Source organism: Seriola lalandi, unplaced genomic scaffold, assembly GCF_002814215.2.
Source record: "Seriola lalandi dorsalis isolate HSWRI2012SDOR001 ecotype SW California unplaced genomic scaffold, Sedor1 jcf7180002054256, whole genome shotgun sequence".
Classification (NCBI taxonomy): domain Eukaryota; kingdom Metazoa; phylum Chordata; class Actinopteri; order Carangiformes; family Carangidae; genus Seriola; species Seriola lalandi.
In genome coordinates, this window is record NW_019524809.1 from 1,959,511 (window position 1) to 1,983,214 (window position 23,704).

At 39.2% G+C, this 23,704-nt stretch overlaps 2 protein-coding genes and 1 long non-coding RNA gene across 4 annotated transcripts in view; 2 read left to right on the forward strand and 1 right to left on the reverse strand.

Moving 5' to 3' along the window:
- The window catches only part of chrne (cholinergic receptor, nicotinic, epsilon), an 8,027-nt gene extending 5,896 nt beyond the window's left edge, over positions 1-2,131 (forward strand). The window contains exons 8-12 of the mRNA XM_023404795.2: positions 124-238; positions 364-478; positions 574-781; positions 1,076-1,209; positions 1,349-2,131. Coding sequence (XP_023260563.1) covers positions 124-238; positions 364-478; positions 574-781; positions 1,076-1,209; positions 1,349-1,516 — 740 coding nt within the window. The 3' untranslated portion in view covers positions 1,517-2,131. The remainder of the gene's footprint in view (positions 1-123; positions 239-363; positions 479-573; positions 782-1,075; positions 1,210-1,348) is intronic.
- On the reverse strand, positions 914-4,644 carry LOC147819192 (uncharacterized). The gene is made up of 2 exons (XR_015437171.1): positions 4,394-4,644; positions 914-1,484 (listed from the first exon to the last, which is right to left on the reverse strand). It is a non-coding gene; the product is annotated as an uncharacterized LOC147819192 (long non-coding RNA).
- Positions 4,645-4,702: 58 nt separating this feature from the next.
- Positions 4,703-23,465, forward strand: pld2 (phospholipase D2). 2 transcript variants are annotated; one of them, XM_023404793.2, is made up of 24 exons: positions 4,703-4,859; positions 9,984-10,156; positions 10,255-10,382; positions 11,607-11,749; positions 11,913-12,006; positions 12,418-12,483; positions 12,573-12,631; positions 12,734-12,979; positions 13,081-13,224; positions 13,318-13,401; positions 13,531-13,609; positions 13,716-13,826; positions 13,929-14,138; positions 14,247-14,403; positions 14,530-14,648; positions 15,116-15,229; positions 17,266-17,370; positions 17,876-17,964; positions 18,291-18,404; positions 18,738-18,784; positions 19,073-19,207; positions 20,264-20,417; positions 20,606-20,723; positions 20,835-23,465. In XM_023404793.2, exons 2-24 carry the CDS (start codon positions 10,024-10,026, stop codon positions 21,057-21,059), a joined length of 2,874 nt encoding a protein of 957 aa, XP_023260561.1. In that variant the 5' UTR covers positions 4,703-4,859; positions 9,984-10,023; the 3' UTR covers positions 21,060-23,465. The 2 variants fall into 2 exon arrangements, with proteins under 2 accessions (XP_023260561.1, XP_023260562.1); XM_023404794.2 differs by lacking the exon at positions 4,703-4,859 and adding an exon at positions 5,161-5,348.
- The last annotated feature ends 239 nt before the right edge of the window (positions 23,466-23,704 follow it).

The window sequence follows — 23,704 nt, forward strand, 5'->3', positions numbered from 1 at the left end:
TATATATATATAGTGCCTGAGCACATAGAATATACTCAAAGTATTTGGTGCCACAGCTGGAATGTTTTTTTTATTATTCAGTGTGCTCTACTGTCTCCTAAGTCTCTGTTGTCCCCTTTACAGCTGGGGGACAGAAGTTGACTGTGTCCATCTCTGTCTTGCTGGCTCAGACTGTTTTCCTCTTTCTTATTGCTCAGAAAGTCCCTGAGACATCTCTCTCTGTCCCTCTCATCGGCAAGTGAGTCAGTGTGTGTTCTCTGATGACCTCTGCAGATCTCTGCTGCTTTTCTTTTTTTTTCTTCTTTTAATCCATAAAGTTTGATTCCCCTCTCCAACACAGATCTTGTCTAATTTCTTCCTCAGGTACCTGATCTTTGTCATGTGTGTCACTACTCTCATTGCTACTAATCAAATTGTGGTGCTGAACTTCTCCCTGCGCAGCCCCAGCACTCATACCATGTCCCATACCATCAAACATGTAAGTACATCCTTTCCAGCTGAGTCAGCTTTTACTATTCAAGAGTTTGTTGTTTTTAATGTGACAATTACTGTTATCTCTTGTGTCTCCCGCAGCTGTTCCTAGAGATGGTACCTCGCTTCCTGGGCATGTCCCCACTGGTGGATGACAGTGAGGTGACAACAGAGGTAAACGGAATGCGGGAGCGGCGCCGCAGCTCCTTCGGCCTCATGCAGAGAGCCGAGGAATATGTAATGAAGCAACCTCGCAGTGAAATGATGTTTGACAAACAAAGAGAGAGGCATGGTCTCACACGATCGATTGGTAGGATGTCTATTTCTAAAACTATGAGCCAGCACAACAATGTTTGTCACACATTCCAGCTCAAATACTTGCATGAATATTTCATAGAAATACTTATTTCCCTGCCACCACAAAATGTAAATGCCCACAAGGTGTGCTTCAATGGAATTTATTGTGTTTATTTTTGTATTACAGGCTAGTTGTGTATAGTTTAACACATTTTTTTGCCTTGTCACCATCAAAGATACCAGTGTCTGCCTCTGGAAATGCCGCAGCATACTGTTGTCTAAATATCGGTGTCTCCTTACCCCCCAGTGGATAATATAGATGTCAGCAGCACAGCCAACCTGTACAAGAGTTTGGCCCAAGCTGCACCTGAGATCAAGCAGTGTGTGGATGCCTGCAATTTCATTGCTGAGAGTACAAGACAGCAGAATAACATTGGATCTGTGAGTGTTACTGTAAACTTTATAATCAACATGACGTTTTGGATGAGTATATTGGTTACATATTTTCCATTTCATATGTGTTTTGAGCTAACTGCTATCTTCATTATTTAACCTCTATTCACTCCCTTTCCAAATAAAGGAAATTGAAAGCTGGGTGCTGATTGGGAAGATGATTGACAAGGTGTGTTTCTGGGCTGCCATACTCCTCTTCATCATCGGCACAGTGGGGATCTTCCTCACAGGACACTTCAACCAGGTGCCAGAATTTCCATTTCCTGGCCAAAACAAAAAATTTATCAGTAGTTAAGAGAAAAAAAAATCATTTTGCTCTGTTGAGACTTTTCCAAGGGTTGCTGTACCTCATGCTGTCTGTAACGCTAAGCAGTCTTGCTCATTGACTTGATTGAGAGTTAAGTCTGAGCAGGAGGGCTTTAATAACAGATGTTTAACACCAAATCTGTCTGTCTTCAAATATTAAAGTTCTTCATCTTAGTGTAAGTTCTTTGTTTGCAAGTCCAGTTAAAAAGTGATGTTTTAAATCATCATCAGCAGCAGCAGCGTCACAATCATCATCATCGTCATGAGAATCATATCAAGTACAATTGTTATTTGTCTCTTTTGCATTATACAAGACTCAGTGTTGTGAGTTCAAGCAATCCATCTTTCATGGCCTTACAAGAATCTTCTATACGCTACACTGTAAAACATATCTAGTCAAGTCTGGATAAGTTTTCCTGCATGTACTGTGTCCTATATGAAGAACATGTGCATGTAACTTGAGCCAGCCAGCTCTGAATCAAAGCCTTATTCTTCCTACTATGACTTATTTATTAGAAAGTCTTGTTAGAGGTAGATGGCTCAGAGGGATATTGTCTTGATATCATTGTGCCATGTTTTTTAAATAAATATTTTATTTTGTGCACCATGACTTATTTAATCAATTTATTACAAACTGTGTGTTCTGCGAAAAAACCCACATGACACAAACATTTAGAAAAGTTCATGTAATTTTGAATTGAATTTCACGGTAGCTGTACATGTAGGCTTTTGATACATCAGACTGGGCTATCTCAGAAATGTTCCAAAGGAAAGATTAGATAAACGTATTTTGTGAACACAGCAGCATTAGGGGTAAATACACTTTGTGTGTTTACTATCCTTCAGGGCTGTTTGTCTATCTACTGGTAAGGCTACATACAAGTACATTACATCCACTTTCAATACTCCAGTACTCGAACATACAATTCCTCTCCAGATTATTACATTTTCACTGCTCAGAGAATGGTGAGTGGGCCATCGTCCATCATCCAGCCAGGAAGATGATCAGCACAAGGGATTCCTCAGGTGACGTGGATATCAGGCAATCACGTTCAAGCTGATCATCCAAAGGAAGCCCCTGTTCTACATTTTTAATATCATCCTGCCGTGCTCTTTCATCTCTGCCTTGGTCGTATTAGCCAACTTCCTACCTGTACAAGGTCAGTAAGGTCTTTGTTTAAATCCCTGGCTATTATTACATAGATTGTTATGGTCTCAAATGGGGAAGTAAAGTATATGCTGTGTTTTTGTCCATCTAAACTTACATATGCTCAGTTGGGAATGTAAATACAATGTAAAGCTCCTCAAAATGTCAAACAGTGTAATAAGAACCTGACAGAAAGAGTAATAGAAAAGCTCATAAAAAGTCTTGATAAAATACCCCATTCCTATCCAATGTGTTTAATCACTTACACATCTTAATTTTCAAGTTTATAATTTTCTGTTTATGTGCAGTTGTGTTCAATGTTACATAAGTGGGTATTTGACAGAGATATTATATGAGAAGTGCTGTGTACAGTTTGTTCATGTGAAAAACAGGCATCGACACAGCATTTGGATTTGTAATGAGTTTATATTATTTTTATTATACATGTATCCAATAGATGCACAATAAATGTATTTTTCTTTCTCAGTGTTATAAAACACAAAGATCATTTTGTCACTCAAAATTTGGATTTATTCTTGAAATAACCTTGCTCGCTCTTGGTGATGTACTACTGTAAAGTATTTTTAAATCCCTATTAGACTTTTTCCTTTAAGCGTGGCTGAACGCCACCATGTGGTGTAAAACTGTACTACACCAAAACAGACAGGACTTATTTCCCATCAACAGTGCCACCCCCAGGACAACATTTGCACTGTTTCATAATTGATCATTCATAATTGTCCTAAACTGTAATCTTATTGTTTAGTTTTTACTTTCTTGTTGTTTATTTTACTAGTCCACCTCCCTTACAAGTCAAAACTTTCCTTTCAAAAAGTCCCAATATGCAATAGATGTCATTGTGCTTAAAGACCCACAAGCTCATTAAGAGGAAAAAAAATGTAAGCCAGATAGGAGGAAAGATATGAGAAGCCTTGGGGGAAGTACCCTCCTCTTTTGGGCGTGCAGTATGTAAGATGGGCACTGGTACAAAAAATGAACATGAAGTGGTAACAGAAACAGAAACACAGGATAATTAGCCAACATTGCCCCATTTAGGTACAGCAAGTAAAATATTCAATCAAATAAGCAGGCCCAAATACCAACAAAGAACTGACATATTATTACTCTATTTTCTGGGGACCTGTGCAACAGTTAATGATGCAAAAGAAAGGTCTGATTGTCTGAAGCTTTAACTGGGTTGTGGGCAGTGCACCAAAAACTAAAACTGTATATATCATTTCAGTTCAGATAAGGGTGTGGTTGGAAATATACTGCCTAGTGCCATGCAAATCAAAAATCACTATCCAGATTTAGGCCAGTTTGCATGTGTCATTACATCCTTCACAGAGCAGTCATCAGTCTGCTCCTCCTGTCCCATGTCGTTTAAATACAACTGTTGCAGTCGTTAAATGATTCCAGTTTAGTAAGAGTACAGTCCCACACATTAAAGTTGACATTTTCTTTTAAAGACTACAGGCTTAACCTAACTCTACATATACTTGTGGTGTATGTAATTTGCATAACATCAAAAGCTTCTGAAATCTGTGTCGTTGAAAATAAAATACAAGCCTGCTCCAAAAATAGGTCAAATTTGTGTTAAGAAAAAAAAAAAATCCATGCTAAATGGCTTTCATGTCGAAAATACTAACCGGAAATGTCGCGGTATTTTCCATAATTGACGTTGAAAGGTAAAATAAGGTATAATGGTAGAGTTATTACCTCTCCTCTCCATCCTCACATTCCTGTGTGTGTTTATCCTGATGAGACCCAGTCACGACTTGTCCTGTCCCTCATGTCCACGTTTAGTCTCACGTTGCAGCAGATCTCAGTCCAGTGCCAGTTTGTCTGCTTTCTGAACAGCTACACAGGAAACCACCACGTTGTTTGGTTAAATTGACATACTATATACCCCCAGAGCATATCTGCAGTTCCTGCTTAAAACACTACAAGAACATTGTTTGGCAGAACCTCAGTTCAGGATCGTTTCTTTCCTCCTCATCTGTCCTGCTGGAGCCAATGGGAGGGACTAAAGTGTACATCACCTACGGGGAATACACGGACTCTCTTTTAAAACATATGCCGGAATACGATGAAAAAGTGTATCTAGCCTGAATGTATGTTCACTTGTTTGTCTCGCATGTGGAATACCTGCGTGTGCTGAGCCGTGGTTGCATTTGAAGTGAAAGTAAGTATCTTTTTCTAGGCCCGAGTTGGACGCATATTTCACTCCTCTCGTTTGGGCGATCGCAGCTTTGCCGATTGAATCCTGCTCCAGATGCAGAAATCTCACCACAGTGGCTTTGCAAACAAAAACCTAGTTACTGTGATGATGTGACGATGTGTTAATACCGGTGCCACAATGCGTCAGGTGACATTTGCTGCGTAGTTTTGTACATTTAGTGTAGTTTCTTTGTGGAATGTGGCGCTGTAGGAAACCATAGGGAATGGGTGGAGACGACAAGATATAGCTCTCGGTAGTTTCACACTCCACAGACAGCGTAACCTTGGTTTTCGGAGAGTTGAATGGACTTTACGGCTGTTAGCAATGTTGCCTTGGTGGTGTAAGAAAGTGGCTCATACAGAATGGGGTGTACGTTTAAGAAAATTGATGGAGCAGTAGCAGCACAGCATAGGCTACACCATATCCAAGTTCCCATCAGCCCTCAAATCAAAGGTGCGTGTTTCCTCTTCCAAACTATATCTTAAATCACGCTACAGAGATTGTGACTCCTGTGCGTATAGAAAATGTGAAAAAGAAATAAGTGGTGACACGTTGACTCAGTCAGGAAGTGCCGCTATTTTAGACGACATTATGGGGTTTTGAGTAAATCAGCTGGGGACCAATGAAGGCAAGCGTTGACTCAGCACTGTTTTAGTCAGGGAGGAAATAATGACAAATATCCAGACCCTGTCGTTTGATTGCATGTGTCATAGTCTGAGGAAATACATTTTGCTCAGTCTGTCCTTAAAGGTCGCATGTTGTCTCTGAAACATCAGGCAAATCATGCAAATGTATATGAAACGCATAACTTTCCCCTAGACCAGGCAATATAAACATTTGTGTTTATTCAAAATAGCATTTATAAATCAATATTGCTCTGCATGTACCCTGGTGCCCTTTTGACAAGGAATTTGCTAAGCTTCAGGTGTAATTACATTTAAAATTTAGGAACATGATGAATTTAAAGCAGTTCAATTAATCAATGTTCAAGATCTAGTCATGATAACTTAAAATAAATGCAGAATAATATGAGCCATTTTTGTGATGGTTTGACACGTGGGAATATAATCCCCTATACAACAGGGTTTCTTTAAAGAGAAACTTTACCGAGCTGAATAGCCTTGTTTGACTGATGTCCTCTCTTTAAAGTTTTAAGTCTGTTCCATGGGGGTGCTCTGTTTCACCTGTAAACACACCCAGCAGTGATGTCAGTGTGTATTGACCACGCCCTGATTAGGCTACACCTCAACATCATAGCAGCAAGTTGAGGAGTTCATAGAAAAAAATGTCAGCTAGTGTCAAGTTGCTCTGTAAATGTAAATGTATGTGTTTTCATGTATATAGCAACTTTAGTAATTATTCTGGATTGTTTTTCTCTGTAGAAAAATGAGGCAATCCCTGTGATTGTTGCAGTCTGTGTTGCTTGATAATTGTCAGTGTCCCCGTCTTACTAAATGTTTCCATCTGCATTTGCCTTGTGCAGGCCAGGTGGCTTTTTAATACAACCACTGGGAGTCATATAGGCGAGAAATCTCCAAGTACATGTGGGACCTTTAAATCTCTCATGCCCTTGACAATATTTCCTGGTAACTGATGCAGTGTTGCTTTTTTGAGATGTTGGACTGCACAGAATTCAAAAGGTTTTATGGGACAAGAACCATTGATACTGTACACACACACAAATATTGATGCTCACATGACCGCTTGGTTTTGTAAGATGCAGGTTTCATTAGCACCCCTTTCTGGCCAATCATTAATCTGGCTCATGATGTAGAGCACCCTGAGTGGGTGTGGTGTAGTATTTCACAAGTAAGAAACCTGGGTGAATAGTGTAGACAAAGATTCACTCCATCAAGTAAAAAATGCTTAGTGGCAAGTATGAGCTAGCTTTTCATGTGACTGTTGAGATTGAACAGTTAGAAAGTCAACAGAAAGTCAACAGAGCAAAGAGCTTATTTGGCAAACTGTTGTTTTGCCAACATCTATCTCAACAAGCTGGATGTGAATTTAAATGACAGGGTTTGATCTCATGTTGAATGGTTTAAAAAAGATCTAGGATTATAAGTGGAAACAGCAACAACAACAAAAAAGGATGGGTGGAGAAAGTGCAGAAAAAGCTCTGAGAACATGTCAAATTGGAAATGGCTTGAACTTGGGTTTTATAGCAATTAAGATATAACTTGTTATTTTCATGGTAATCACAGCAACATATGGTAAAGAGCGGTCTTAATTTGAATGAATTAACTTCTTCACCAGATGATGGAAACTCAAAGGAATGTTGTTCAGCAGTTGAAATAACAAACATGAGAAAACACCTAATAAAAATATAATATTTTTTATGAAGCAAATAACTGTGGTAACAACACATTTAGAATACTGAAGAGATTCCTATTAAGTACCAGTATTTATTTTCCAGAACAGTGACCCATAGCTATGGGTGTACATTTCAGACCTCAAATATGAGCATTGTATTAATAAATGAATCATCCGTCTCTTGTGACAGAGTTGCTGGCAGTTATCTCAGCTTAAATTGTCTTCTCTTGTCTGGTGCATCTCCTCATTTGTGACTGTTGTAGAATTAAAAAGCAACGACAATAAAACATTGGTAGTGGTCTTCATTGCTTGTAATAGTTTATAGAACCAGTGGGATGTGCTGTAGCGGGGGCTGATTTCCTAAGTAATGTTGTGTTTTAATACTATCATAATAGTTTTAATTTTTATTTTTTTTTATGTTTTCAAACTCAAGTGCTGATTGTGTGAACACTACATCATTAATAAGCTCTGAGGAAACTGATCACCAGAGGGTGCTATAACTAAATCACAAGATTCTATCTTTTTTTTTTTAACACCAAAAACATTTTTAATGAGCTGAATGATTCCAGATTGACTGATGATTTTTTTATTGCTGCCATTTATTACATGTCCTTTGTTTTTATTGCCACTCCTAAAGTATTTAGATGGTGCCAATAGCCTTTGGCTAGTAGAGTACCCACTCAATGTTCAGTATTACCTCAGCCTTTACCTGCTTGTTCCTTGCCAGGCTCTTGTGTAGTTTCTCTTGCCTGCAGTGCGTAGATGAGAAAACACTGTGGACAGATGTTTGTTTGACTGCGACATGAAGTTAGTTTAACATGTTGAGATATTCAAATTACCGTAGGTTTTAGTCTCTGCGAAGTGGTGGTTGGTTGACGTATTTGTGATTTTTTTTTTTCTCTTATTGTCTAAGTGGTGCAATGTGGCAAGTACTTTATTGAGCATTTCTAATTGCCTGGCCATTAGTTCATGTAGTGCTAAACCATAGAAAACAGTAGATGTTAGTAGAAGCACAAGGCATGTTAAGATCAGCAACAATGCTGTAGAGTATCAAAAAGGCAGTGAGTAATTCATAGACAACAATAGGTGTAATTGTAGGTGTAGTTTTTATTTTTCATGGAATCCAAAATTATTATTGAAGACTAATATTTTTCTATTTTTATCTACTGCTAACTCTTTTTTCAGTGTGGCTCTTAGATATTTCATTCTTGTCTTCATTTTAAACCGTCTCTCTCCTTCACACACACACACACACACGACCACACACAAACACACACATGAACACATGAACACACACACCCACACACACACACACACACACACACACACACACAAACATACACACGGTCCCTCCCCGTTCCTTCATTGCCCAGGAAACTCAGCCATTCAAAGACATCTACCCACACAGCATACAAAAGGGCTCACACACACCCTTTTCTCTCTCACTGGCAGCTGTGTCCTAGACTTCTCGTATTTCGCAATGTCGATCACCCGATCAACAGGTAAACAACACAAGATGCCTGCGGAATATGAAGGCTCTCTGTTTTTGTCATTTTACAGTTTTTTTCGATTGCTTAAGCACGATTTGGAAAACAGGGCCCGGTTTTTCAAATCATTACACACAATTAGCACAACCACACACCCAATTAGCAGAATACCTCAGATCCTTTGCAAAATGAAACGCTCTTGTAAAAACTATACACTAATTTATAAAAACCATATTTTGTTACCATATGAAACACACATGTTTCATATGACTTAATTCTGTTTGAACCAGTTACACACTGCTGTGCTTAACCTGAAACACTTTTAGCAATTATACTTCTCAGTGATTAGGGCACTGCAAGTGAAGTACACAGAGGAAGTGCAAATATACAAAAAAATTCACCAAACACTACACAAGACCAATGCTGCAGACTGATGAAACTATCATTCATTTCTCTCCATACACCCAAATCAGTCAACATGTCAACATGGAGAATCACAACAAAGGCATAGATTTGGTCACAGCCCTCCTCCATGGCCTGAATGAGGGGTACCTTAGCCTGGGGCCGGAGATTGTAAACCCTCCACCACCATGCAGAGAAAAACTCTTCGATTGGGTTCAGAAACAGATAGTATGGTGGAAGGTATAGTAATGTAAACTGTGGATTAGATTCACTTCCTGCTTGCATTGTCAGATCATTTCAATATGGCTCATCAGCTTCTTCAGATACTTAGAATCTTCATCTCCACAGAGTTTTTATATCTGACTCTTGTGTGATGACAGTGTCTGCTGATGCTAGAAATGCTGGTACTGCATTATTGCCTTTAGTACTGCTGCTGCCCCTAGAACTACCACTTATGTTAATAGTGTTGGTGTTGCTACACAGCATAGCTAATGCAGTGCCACTGCTGCTTCCACTGCTACTTTTGCAAACACTACTGGTACTATGCATGCAGCTTATATATTTCATCAGATAATAAAATGCCAAAGAGATGTACCTTTCGAATGACTTTAGTCGTCTAATTTTTCTAGTTTTAAAATATACCATATATACAAAGATATAGATAAACTGTAGACTAAATAGAATTGAAAGTTGCCAACAGCCCACTGAACTATATCTACACTAGATCCACAATCCACATGATACACAATATCATACTGGTTCTCAGTTTCACATTTGTTTGATCAGAAGTTTTCTCAGGCATGCTAATTTAGTGCATTTTGTGTGTGCTTAGTGGTGCGACTAGTGGTGCCCAAACTCTGTAAATGTCAGTCTCTCTTTTCTTTAGTCTTTGTAGCAGGGCCGCTGGCACTTGCAGCAACTGTGTGATGGCCAGCACAGAGGATGTGATTGAGCCAGTGGCTCAGAGCTTGACAGTGCAAAACCTGGGCAGAAGACGCTTCTCCAACGACCTCTACAATCTGAGTCCAGATGAGTTAGATGGCCTCATGTCCAGCAGTGGTAAGATGTTAAACCTAAAGCACAAGCTGCCTATTGAAAACCTCCAATGACTGTACCAGAAGAATTTCATTAAAATGTTCTAATCTTCCAAATCACAGAGGGCCGTCCGTTCCTGGTGGTTCATCATCTTCCTGAAATAAAGGAGGCGGGTGTACCTTACTTAATACCTGGTATCCCTATTACATGCAAAGTGGACAACACAGAGAAGTACACTACTCGCTCAAAGGTACATTGTCGTTAACATTTTTTCTTTTGGTGGTTGTTCGAAGGATAATAATATTTATAGAAAGCTTTAGATGAGCTTAAAGTCAAAGCACACACGTTTAACTTCAATAAATCACTCTTTCTAATCTTCTCAAAATGGTTTCTACTATTTAACTTCCTGTAGACCACCTTATGACCAACCCATGATCACTTTTTAACATCTGATTTCAATGTTATTTTCAAGCTTGGCTGAAAACACCCTGAAGTCAAATTTGACCGTGCTTCACCATAATGACATTATGTCTGAGAGAGTGGCAAAACCGCCAACTAAACTTTATTGCTAAACTTACGGGCAGTTTGTTTCCAGTCTTAACAGTCAGCTGTACCTGTGTTGTGTTTTTGTTGAACCTCTGTGTGGGTCTTTGAACTTTGAGCTGTGTGTTTTGAGGCAGAAGGCTCAGCTGTTATATTAGCATACTGTTGTTCAGATGGAGAGGTAGGCTTGAAAATTATACGGTGAGTGGTTTTTGCATTATGTGTAGATGCCATGTTAGGACTGAACAGGTGAGTATAGTGCTGAGAGTGTTTGAGGCAGTGGGTGTTTCTGGGATGCCTGACTTTACAGCTGAGCCACTTGCTGCTATCAGGGACCTCACCTAACAAACCTCTGGGTTATTGTGAGCCCACTTTAGAGCTATGACACATCTACATTCACAATTGAATTTTCACAGTATTTACAGTAAATAGCACAAGAGGTATAATTGTATATTAATCAGTATGGACCCAGAGAAGTACATTGCAGAAGCATGTTGCAGTTTGTACAAAGTAACTCACTAAAAATGTACAAGTATTAGTAATAGTTGAGTTGTATATGGTTGGCTCAGTCATGCTCTGATTTTCCTCCCAGCATCCAAAATTTTACACATGTGAAGAAAATTAATATTATGTTACCAAAACTATTCACTGTACATGTCCATTAGATCTTGAAGAGCTACTTTCTGGTTTTAACTTTGATGTACTGTTCATACCATATAAAGTTTTATAGTGCATTTGACCACTATAATTGATACCTACATCCAAATAAGTGGGTTTGCAGTAAAAATTAAATTCAAAAAGTAATTTGTGATTCTTTGTCACCAGTGAAGAAAGTCAAAATTTAAGTAAATAAGGTATTTAAAATTCAGTAAATGCAGTATTTTATTTTTATCATTTTACATAATCATGCTTATGTATTTCGTCCATCCAGGTCCATGTAGGCACCCTGTACACTGTGCGGTTAACACATGGTCCATTTCACTGGACAGTGAAGAGGAAGTACAAGCACTTTCAAGAGCTGCATCGAGACCTTTACAAACACAGGATGATGATTCACTTGCTGCCTCTGGGAAGGTCAGTGCAACCAATCTATTTATCCTGGTCATGCAAATCAACCTCTCACTCTGAGTGATGTGCCATTGAAATCCGAGTGATAGGTTGTTTTGAGGATTTAATGCCAGATTTCTCAATCACAGTGTTTTCACAGTATTTTGAATATTCAAATTTTTCTCAAAAGATTTGCAAAGGAGAGGCAGCAGCTGAGAACCATGTCAGAGGAAATGCCCAACCTGCATGGGACTGAACGGACCAGAAGGACCTCCAGCAAAATGGTATCAAACAAACCAGTCAGACACATGTATAGTATACACAGTGTATGCACATTGAGAAACTGCTTTGAATGCACACACACAATGTAAATGTAATATAAATGTTTTTGCCATGTTGGTTGGAGCTGGAGTTCCTATTCAGGCTGATCAGTTCATTTTTTTACATACTAAACTTAATACCATAGATATTCCATTAAAGTCACACCCGACAAATGTTGTGTTGATAATAATAATGATAATTGAAATTATATCATATATACATTGTTCCAGATCTTCTCTACACAACAAATAAAACTTTTTATTTAATTTAATAAAATTCATACATTTTCAGGCAAATCCCACTGACCCACTGTCGCTCACTGACTGCTGTGCGTCAAGTTGGATTTCAAAATGTTTATTACTTTTCTATTGCAGAAATACCTTGAGGAATACCTGAATGGTCTGCTGGAGAACACATTCTGTAGGAATGATCACAGCATGGTAATAGCAATGAAACACAAACATACATAGCACACATACAAAGGAGATGTCATGGAGCATGTTTACATTATCTCTTGTCTTATCTTCAGCTGGAATTCCTCTCTGTTGGTGCTCTCTCCTTCATCACTGATCTTGGACCCAAAGGCTTGTAAGCAAACATCTTGAGAGTGTGTGAGATGCAAGGGAAAATGGCGAAATGACTAAGTTCACGATAGAGGTTTAATGTGCAACATCTGTCAACTTCTCTCAGGGAGGGACCCATCTTCAAGAGGTCGGGTGGTCACCGGATCCAAGGTCTGAATTGCGCTGGCCATCATCAGTTCTGTTTCCGCTGGTCTCGTCGGTGGCTGGTGGTGAAAGACTCCTTCCTGATGTATATGAATCGAGACAACGGCTGCATCAACTTTGTGTTGCTCTTTGACCCCGAGTTCAAAGTCAAAGTAGGCCGTGCTTATACAGACACGAAATACGGAGTCTGCTTTGAGAACTTCACTCGGTACGTCAGATATGTATTTGCCTATATACTCATGATTACAGTATAAGTCTGGGGTTTTGTTGTGTGTACGACAAACGAATTGCCTGTTTGCTTTTGTTTAGGAGTCTGATCATCAAATGCAGCAGTTATAGACAAGCTCATTGGTGGAGTCATGAAATCAACCGGCTGGCAGAATCTAGCGACTTTCTCAAAGTGCAACGCTTTGAGGGGTTTGCACCACCACGCGAGAATACACTCACTAAATGGTCAGATATGTAGTCACCCTTTAGATTCACTATCTGTCTCCAAATCGTGTCCTTATTTGCTAAACGCTGTGGTTTTTTTAATATTGTTTAAAGGTATGTGAATGGAAGCAGCTACTTTGCAGACCTGGCTGATGCTCTCGAACAAGCCAAGGAGGAAATCTTCATCACAGATTGGTGGTAAGTGTCAGCAAGATCTGGATTTAGCGAAAACAAACAAAAGTTCCATGTAAATTCGCTATTCAAATGTTGTTTGTTGTAAATAATGAAAAAGTATATATGGAAAGTGTTTCATGTCTTTTGTCTCAGGCTCAGTCCTGAAGTTTTCCTAAAGAGACCAGCAACTGATAACTACTGGCGACTGGATGAGATACTCAAGCGCAAAGCAGTATGGATTCTCTTTGACTTGTTGTTTTCTTTTTTAAGAATTTCACATTACCTGTGCTGATTGTTTTTTGACATGGCGTGACCTCTGTTTGAACCTTTTCCTTCAGGAACAAGGAGTCAAAGTGTGTGTTCTGCTGTACAAAGAGGTGGAGATAGCACTTGCCATCAATAGTGAACACAGCAAGAGGACTCTTATGGATATGCACCCAAACATCAAGGTCTGTCACCTCTGCATAATTTGATACACAGAGAATGGCTTCACAATTACCGGAGGCCTCATCTCATGTTTTGTTCAAATTTTCCCCTTTTACATCCATCAGGTAATGCGACACCCTGACCACGTGTCATCTGTGGTGTTCCTATGGGCTCACCATGAAAAGATGGTGGCTATTGACCAAACAGTGGCCTTTGTCGGGGGGATAGACCTGGCATTTGGGAGGTGGGATAACAGCCAGTACCGGCTAACTGACCTGGGTTTGACAGAGACGTCCATCAGTCTAACTGAGGAGGAGCCAAATGGAGAGGCAGGAGTAAGAGCATGTCTTTTTAACTTATTGATTGCCACTAATCAAGCATGAATATGTTGATTGTTCATTTCACACTCCATCCAGATGCTAACAGGTGTTTCTGTTAATCAGGATAATACTGTGGCTGATGGTCCAAAACCATCAGAACCAGATAAGGAAGAAGAGCAAGACCTTGAGGGTCTGACTGGCAACACTAAACTGTGGCTTGGCAAAGACTACAGCAACTTTATCAAGAAAGACTGGGCCCAACTGGACAGACCGTTTGAAGGTACATTACCTAATCTCCTTCAGTCACACACACGCACATACACACACACACACACACACATGCAAACACACTCTTAGAGAGTCTCTGAACAGGGAAGTGAAAGGACTGCTTTTCATTCTTGTTCAGATAACATCGACCGCACTCAAGTTCCTCGCATACCATGGCGTGATCTGTCTGCAACTATTCATGGCAGAGCTGCCAGGGATGTAGCCCGCCATTTCATCCAGCGCTGGAACTTCACCAAGGTCTGACTCAAGGAACGTTGTGTCATTTTAAAGCTACCTGGGTTTTATTGTCATAGTTTTGACCTGCATATCTGTAGGTTAGCACAATGTTGTAAACATCCTCATCTCATTTCAGAGATTGGGACATTAGTGCTCTTCTTCTGAGTCCACAGATATACAAGCTTCAGAAGCTAACAATTAAGAAGCAGTTATTTAAAGGTCTAAACAAAGTAAAAATAAAAGTTTAATCAAAATTTACATAAAATCATCAAATAGAGCAAAAAAAATCCAGCTGAGACTTGTATTGCTGTGGCCCTTTGAACACTATTTCCCACAATTTCTACTGTTATACTGCTGAGATATGAAAATATGACTCAGATAGTAATTAGTAAAATAAACTTTTAATTAAGTCTAGACTAACAGAAGGAAACGAAAGTAACAGGAAGAGCAAAAATCTGGCTTTCATTAATTTGTTTCATTTTCTCCAGATTTTCAAAAGCAAGTACAAGGACGACTTCTACCCGTACCTTCTTCCCAAGTCTCAGTGTAATGCTGACGCACTCTCATTCACGGTGCCTGGGTCCAAGAAAGCCAAAGTACAGGTATTTATCCACACACATTCACCGCAAATGCGGTCAGTATTTGTGCAACACCTGTGTAAAATATTGTGTGGGTTTTCATCAGGATAATGGGAGAAATTGGCAAAAGAATCTTATAATCAGTTTATGATGGATAATTTGAATGAATCTAACTCACGGTTTGTCTCCTTGACAAGATACAGTATTATTATTTTATCAAATGTTGCCTTATCTCATTTTTAAAATGTTGATAAATGAATTAACACATGCGTAAAATAGACTATCAAGAAACACAAATAAGGTTGGGTGTGTAGTAGTGCAAAAGAAACACTACTACCTTACACTTGTCACGTCGCCAGGTTCAGTTATCTGGGTAATGCAGTGTTTTTCGGCCTCCAGTCTCCTATACAAAGACTGTTCCAATGAGACTTTAGCATTCCAGATAACTCAAACTTTGCAGAGATAAGCTTCACACCAAAGCCCGCCAGAAACTAGAGTGTCCTGCACAGAATATCAACCCTGGCTCCTTTACATCCATGACAACACAGTAAACCACCAGAGTAGTTATATTGGGCTTGATATACTGTACATGTGGCAAAGAGACTTTAGTGTGACACAGGCAACAAGTCCCTATTGGATCTTTGAAGAAGCCTTTTATTGGGTGTGGAAATTCTCATTTGTCAACAAAGTCAATAAATTCACACATTTAGCATATTTAAAAGAAACAATGCTGCTGATTATCTCCATATTAATGTTGAGAAATTAGTCAAATTACTAATTACTGTTAACAAACAAGACCATTGGCAAGGACATTGAAGGCCACTACTGGCTTCCACTCTGCATTGTACATTGTGTGACACAAAGTCAGATCCAGCAGGAAATCAGATGGATTTATTTACAGTACAACAAAGAGACACTGTTCTGGCTTTTGAAATGCAGCTAAAGTATTCAGAGTTGTTTGCAGTGGCAGATGGTGGAACAAGTGTAGAGCCTGTGGAAGAAAATCACTTCCAACATGTTTATCCTGTTCTGTAAAGCCAGGGAAAACAAATGTTCTGCCAAGGACAGGAAGGGAGGGAGGACAAGTGGAAGTATCTTATTTGCAACAGGCTTCATGGGAATTGTGGTCCAGATTATAAGAACCAAAATACTGGCATTAGCAACACAACTGCCATGGGACAGAGGCTTTCAGTCTTTGTTTCAATCAAATATCAAGATAATGCTAAAGATGCTACATGTAGCAACTTTGTGAAGCTGCATTAATCAGTTTTTGTCTTAATAGAGGACAGAATAATTGCAAAACCAGCATACAAACACAGACCTGACATTATAGCTAACAAAGTTGAAGAAACAGAGAAGTTAAATAGTGTATATCACATGTACAAATCATTTGAGTCCCACACAATCATAAATATTTTCATACTGTCAGCAAAAGTATTGTCACTCAGCATCATACGCTGTGGTTTTGCAGTGTCCCGATGGTGAGTGTTTGGTAACAATAGCTTTTTCTGTCAGTATTTTCTTACTGTGTTGAGGGCAGTGGCCTGTAACCCTAACCCTTGCCCCCCCTCTACGCCCCAGCTCTTGTTACTCCTTTATTCAGGTTTCAGGGGCAGTGTGTTAGAGCTGCAACAGGTCTGCTCCCTTTGTTTGTGAGTGTTTTGTTGGAGCTGCATTCCCCCAAACTACCCATCTTTGTAAACTGAGCAGAAATGAATCCAAAAAGCTCAAGCTCAGTGCATCACAAACACTACAAAAGCACTACAAAAATGAATGCAGCTGTTTCAGTTTTCACGTGCAGAAAATCAACTGAAGCATATTCTTCATACACCAACACATGGATATTTTAAATTCTCTTGGTGACACCAAGTTAAAAAAAAGAAGACATCTGTTATGACATGATTGTAGTGTGCATACCTTTGGGAAAAACAACCCTGGCGGACGTTAATGTAGAAATAGCAAAGATGAGAGATCTGTCTTCTGGAATGTTCTGAAAAATATGTGATACACAATGTATCCAAAGACAGAGTGTTTTTAGTTTTTACATGCTATTTTCTCAGGTGCTGCGCTCTGCCGATAGATGGTCAACTGGAACCTGTGAGAACTCAATTCTGAACGCCTACATCCACACAATCGAGAACAGCGAACACTACATCTACATCGAGGTAATGAAGGAATGACCGGCTATTTACAGACAAAATGTCAGTCTATGCTTTTAAATGATTTCTTTTACATCTCAATGTTTAAACAGACAAATCCTGTTGTGCTCCCAAAATTGGCAGTGATACAATAAAAGGGCAGCCATGGCAAAAAAAAAATGGCACCGTACCCTCAAATACTTTCAGTAGTATCACATGAGAATGGGTTTTTATAAACTACATGTTAGAAACAAATGCCCCACATCTTTCAGTCATGTTAGGTGCTGATCTACTTTTGAAGTATTACATTGGCCTCCCTTTATCTTTGATGTTTCTGCCTGTGATGCTTACTTAGATACCGTATGACACATTCATTTCACATCACTGACAGATTCTGTGGCCAGTTTGAGTCTAATCATGAGGTTTTATGAGCCTGAATGCAGTCATAGCTCACTCCCTTACTTGCCAGCTACCTACCTGTTTTAGCTCTCACCTCATACCAAGCCACCATCTGCCTTCTCTCTGACTTTAGAACCAGTTCTTCATCAGCTGTGCTGACGGGAAAACTGTCCATAACGGGATCGGCGATGCAATCGTGAAGCGAATCCTGCGCGCCCACAGGTCTGGTTGGAGTGTACTAGCCAGATTTTTGTGGTGCTTCACTCTTTTTTTTTTCTCTCTTTTATACACACATTCTTGAACATTTGAAGTCACAAAGCAGCTTTTCAGGAAATCTGCGCTCAAGGTCGCTTAAGACATGTTAAACTAAACACAGCAAAGAGTGCTTCAGTGTTTACCCGTTTGACGGAAAAGATTGAAACTAATTTGTGGAAAAGTGAGTGAATCACATCATAAAATAGAGATGTGAGTGAGTGTGTCAGTTTCTACTAACGTTTAAATAGTATCCTTGTATACAGTGTACATGTTGACATTGTGTCTCACTGCAGAGAGCAGAAGAAGTACAGAGTGTTTGTGGTGATTCCTCTGCTTCCTGGATTTGAGGGAGACATCAGTTCAGGTGGTGGAAATGCTATCCAAGCCATTCTGCACTTCACTTACAGGTGAGAGCGTTATCACTCTGCACTTAGCCCACAAACTAGACTTGGACTCTGAGACGTTTCTGATCAGTTGTAGTTGATATGAATTTTTCTCATTTATGGTAAAATGATGGGGATTACAGCTTCCATGTCCTCAAGATCTTTTCATAACTGTGCCTCTGAAACAGCTTCAACAAAAACTGAACATTATAAACCTTTGTGAAGGAGGATTTATTGCAGGACTGTTGTATTAGACTGTATTAGTTTTAGCAAGCTGTACTGTACCCCAAGTGTACTCTGCACATCTAAACAGCGAAGTAGAGGGTTTACTAAAATTGAAAGTTTGAAATTCTCTAGGACCATGTGCCGAGGGGAACACTCCATCCTGTCAAGGCTTGGTGAAGGTGAGTTTCCGGTCACTTACCTGCTCTCACTTCAATTCAAAAATGCACCTCCCATCACAAAATGCCGCCTGTTTCCTCTCTAACATGGGTCTCTTTCTTTCCCCTCATGTTGTTCCTTTAAACTGAAGCTGCTTATGCTAGGTATCTGCTCACCAGTCTCCATTTTAATCCTTGACTTCATCTTCTTTTCACATCTAACAGTCCATATGTCCATATGAGTTTCTTCATACATTTTCACTGTATTTTTATATTATCTCTTGTAAGTAACCACTTTGCTTTGTTCCCCAGTTGAAGACAAGTGGGCAGAGTACATCACACTCTGTGGCCTCAGAACACATTCCCAGCTCTCCCAGTCACTTATCACGGAGCTAATCTATGTTCACAGCAAGACCCTCATTGCTGATGATCGCTGCTATATCATTGGTGAGTCTTTGAACTTGAAACTGAGCTGTATTTGAATGTATTTGTGACTTTCAATGTAGTGACGAAGCTAAAGTGTGAGTAAATCATTATGTTTGAGCTTTAGTTTCATGGCATCTTTTTCGAAAATGGCAAGTATGACTGGTAAAATAAAAAAATGCCGGTAAACAGATGTATGTACAGTTAATTATAAGACTGAATAATGAGGATGAAAAGCTACTTAAGTAAGGTGTTCTAAAGCACAGTGGCCAGGGAATAGCAAGATCAAAGTAATGAAGGACGATTTACAGTACGTGTCTTAAAAAGCTGCACAAATAGTAAGGATCTTATTTTGAAATTAATTTAATTGTTTCAGATGCTTTAAAGTTAGAAACATTACATTTTTCACTAAATCAAATCCATTTTTGACACTGCTTATAATTTCTTTGCCAGTAATCATTCAATTTATCTACATTCTGTAATTATTACACTATATAGTAGTGTCATTCTTGGTGGTAGGATCTATCATTCCCACACTGGATTCAACTTGCCTTCACACTCACGAGGGATTCCCTGCAAACAATGCAGACATGTAATCCAGCGTTACTGTTTGTAATTTCATCTCACTGTTGCTGCTCACTCTCTCTTAACACTCTGCCGGAGCTGTATCAAGTTACTGCTAACTCAAACCAAACATCTGTTCACATCAACCGTCGAAACACCAATGTGTTTGTCACCAAATTAGCAAACTCTTTACACCACAAACTGAATCATGTAAAACTAGAGTCAAATTATAAAACTTATATTAAGAGACTTAAATCTCAGTTTTGTTTGCCAAAGTTGAATTTGTTCTGCAAACCCCATAATTGATCCATTTCAAATTGATTTCTTAACAATGAATATACATATTACAAATAACTGAAGGAGTGAAAATCTTAAAAGCAGCACTCATTCAGAAGAATACTTACAATATCTTCTTTTTTTTTTTTTTCAATTCTGATAGTTACTTAATGTGTTGAGAAGAATGATGCCTCTGAAAGGACTGATTGTAAAAGCTTGTATACTGTACTTGTGTTCCAGGATCAGCCAACATCAACGACCGCAGCATGCTGGGCAGTAGAGATAGTGAGTTGGCAGTGTATGTGGAAGATGAAGAGAGGGTCTCATCCATGATGGGAGGGGAAGAGTACCAGGCAGGACCCCTCGCACTTGCTCTGCGCAAAGAGTGTTTTGGGTCAGTACAATGATATTGTGTGTGTATGACCATGAATGGTCTAGAATGGTCTGAATGGAAATAACTCTAGATATGATACAGTTTTAAAGGGAGTATATCACCCACCTGTCTGTCATGACAAACATCAAGACCAATTTAGCTCATGTAGCCTACTGAACTTTTGGCTGCCTATTTCTTTTCCTTACCAGTGTTCTTGTTGGAGATTCTTCAGACCCCAGTATCAATATTGATGATCCAATCAGTGACGATTTTTTCTTCTTGGTCTGGAATGCATCTGCTAAACTGAATTCCACCATTTATGACAAGGTACAAATTAAACCAAATATCGTGTGTCATAAATCATCATCTTTGGACCTTTTTATTCCCGACAGTGTAGGCTCAATTAGTTTACCTCTCTTTTGTCCTGTTGTGATGCAGGTCTTCAGATGCCTGCCCCACAACTCTGTCCACAACATGAGAGAGCTGAAGGAGTACTCCAGCAAGGAACGCCTTTGCGACACAGACCCTGAGCAGGCCATAGAGGAACTGAAGTCTGTCCGTGGGCTGCTGGTCCACTTCCCCCTGAGGTACCTGTGTGAGGAAAACCTGCTGCCTCCACTGGCCACTAAAGAGGGCATGGCTCCTGTAGGACTGTGGACATAACCACAGCGCAGGCCAGATCAGACCACTACATAACAGTTAAAGGGCTACTGTTCCACATGCTTCTCCTTGTGTTTGTTCAGCACAATACACTAAAGAAAGTTACAGCCCTGGCTCTAGTGAGGAAAAGGCACTACTTTAACACAATGTATTTGTTAATTCCTGAATTTTTTTACATTGTGTTTTTGACCACCCATAGGCTAGTCTGAACATAACCACTGAAATGTAGATTTTACTATGACTGATGACCTGTTAGAACAGTAGTTTGTATTGGCCAGTTTGTTCATGATGGCATTGTCAGCTTCATAACTTCTACAGTGCAAACTGAACTGCTGGGCTGGCAGTGGTGCAAAACACATAAATGAATGTATGAGTCACGAGAGGATTGCAAGGTTTTATTGGAAATCAAGCATCTCACATGATCTGGGAACATAGTGTACATTTATTGGTGCAAGGATTTTGGGTGGGTGGGTGGCTCTCTCTCTCTCTCTCTCTCTCTCTCTCTCTCTCTCTCTCTCTCTCTCTCTCTCTCTCTTTCTCGCGCTCACTCTCTCCCTTTGAGGCTTCACCTCTCACTGCAGTGCCAGCAAATCTGTCAGAACATTTGTGGTTGTTATGGTGACGGATATAAAGAGATGACTGGATCGCAGCTGAAATAAAGGCTGGATAGGACAGAAAAGGGAGAGCGCTGATAAGAGGGATAACTTGCTAAATCAGGATGGTGTACCGGAAAATAGAAGTTAATATGCTGAAAGAAGATAGACAGTATCTGTTGGAAGCAAAGTCATTTTAAAATGTTCTGGATTTGACATAGGTGGAGAAGCTGAGAGAGGGAACGAAAAGGAAGATAATTAACGGGTGCTTTACTGTTAATTGTCATGTTTTTTTTCAAGAGTCACCATGACAACCAATGAATTAGAACATTCCACTATCTACTTGGCTTTGAGAAAGCTGTGTAAAGCAGAGACGTGTATCTTTTGACCATTGCATTTTTCAGCCATTTCCATGTGAGTGTCAGGTCCCATTCAGTGTCTTGTATGTCTATCCTATATTACATTCCTCAAATTGCACATTTGTTGAGGTGGATTATATTTAGCCATGACACCGTATCTGCGTAGTGACATAATTTGGCTTTCATTCATGGCGCAATTCCCATGTTTAGAGCAGTATCAAGTCATATTTTTAGTCTCAACATGCAAAGATTTTGATATTTGACAATCTGAAAAGTCTTGCACTGGACAAATATGTAGCATTGGTGGTTAATGTAGGCAGACAAGTATCCCCCTATTGTATTGACTGATTTGGAAAAATCATAATTTTTTAAAATAATTCAACAGAACACACAGTACATGCTGACTTCCTCATTTAGAAAAAAACAGGACATAGGTTTATTTTTATGCAGTAACATAATGTAACTAGTATGTTTCTTCAGCTGCAAGACGTGGGTGACAGGAAAGGAGGTTGACTAAGTATAGAGGAAAAAGGGATTACTGTAACCAGAGATTGGACCCCAGGGTAAAAAAATTTACTTTAAACATTTTACCTGTTTTCTCGCATGGTACACGAACTGGCCAAGTTTTATCAACAACCAGCAGAGCGACAATATGTGAAGCTTATGATTGGGAATGTCTGTTACATATTTTTAGCTTTTTGGAGGTCTTTCTGTCAAAATTTGCAATATGTGAAAAAAACTGTCACATGTAGAGATCTCTGTTTTAACTGAGGATGTGGAGTGATGGACGGCTTCATGAGCTTTTGAGACATGCCCACAGGTCTCAGCTACACTACCTAGGTGCTTTCAGTGCAGACTTGTTTCTGAATATGACACATGACAAGTGTTTCAGATGAACGCCACCTCGCTCCACATGAAGCACCCTTCACAGAAGAGTCAGTAAAATCATCTGTGTTAAGAGATGGTGTACTGCTGGCTTCAGAACTATTCAGCCTTTCCTTTGGAAGGTATTAAAAAGCCACTAATGAGTCTGTGCACTCACCATATTTTCCTCTCTTAAAAAGCACAAAGTAGTTGCCTTGACTGTTATTCTTTGTTTAGATTCCACCGAAATGTCTGTGATATACTGAAGTGACCTTATCCTTTTTCTATTGTGAATTTTATTTTTATTTGACCACTAGCCAGCATTACCAATACATTTTTATGAATATATTACTAATAGAAACTTCTGTTTATTTTTTACTCATGCATATTATCCCTAATAGTCACCATGTGAAAACCTTTGTGTATACATATCTGTAGATCTATGTTATTAACTTGGAGTAACTCATGTATATGTTACTAACACTCAGGGGCAGAGAGATAATAAATATTTTAAGTTACCTAAATTCAGTTATGAACTTTACTACTTAATTTTTTGTTTTTCCTCAATAAATGTTTTTTTGGGAATTTCAAAATGGATGTCTGCTTTTACTTTGATTGAAAAAAATGTTTGTCTACCAAAATAATTAATGAATTCATAATGGAAAACTTCCCTTGTACTTGTTTTATTCACAAATACATGGTATATTTGTACTTTTAATAAATGGAGGAAAATCTATAGACACATTAAAAAAAAAGATATGTCATTCACAATGGCCCTAAGACCTAAACAAAAGACCACAGATCCAGATGTGTTTATTAAATACGGTATTCC

Bases quoted from the DNA above. Each gene is read 5' to 3' on its own strand.
- pld2 (XM_023404793.2), top strand. From the start codon at position 10,024: ATGGCCAGCACAGAGGATGTGATTGAGCCAGTGGCTCAGAGCTTGACA. The intron at 15,230-17,265 runs GTATTTATCCAC...CTATTTTCTCAG, and splicing joins CCAAGAAAGCCAAAGTACAG to GTGCTGCGCTCTGCCGATAG. The intron at 18,405-18,737 runs GTGAGAGCGTTA...GAAATTCTCTAG, and splicing joins ATTCTGCACTTCACTTACAG to GACCATGTGCCGAGGGGAAC.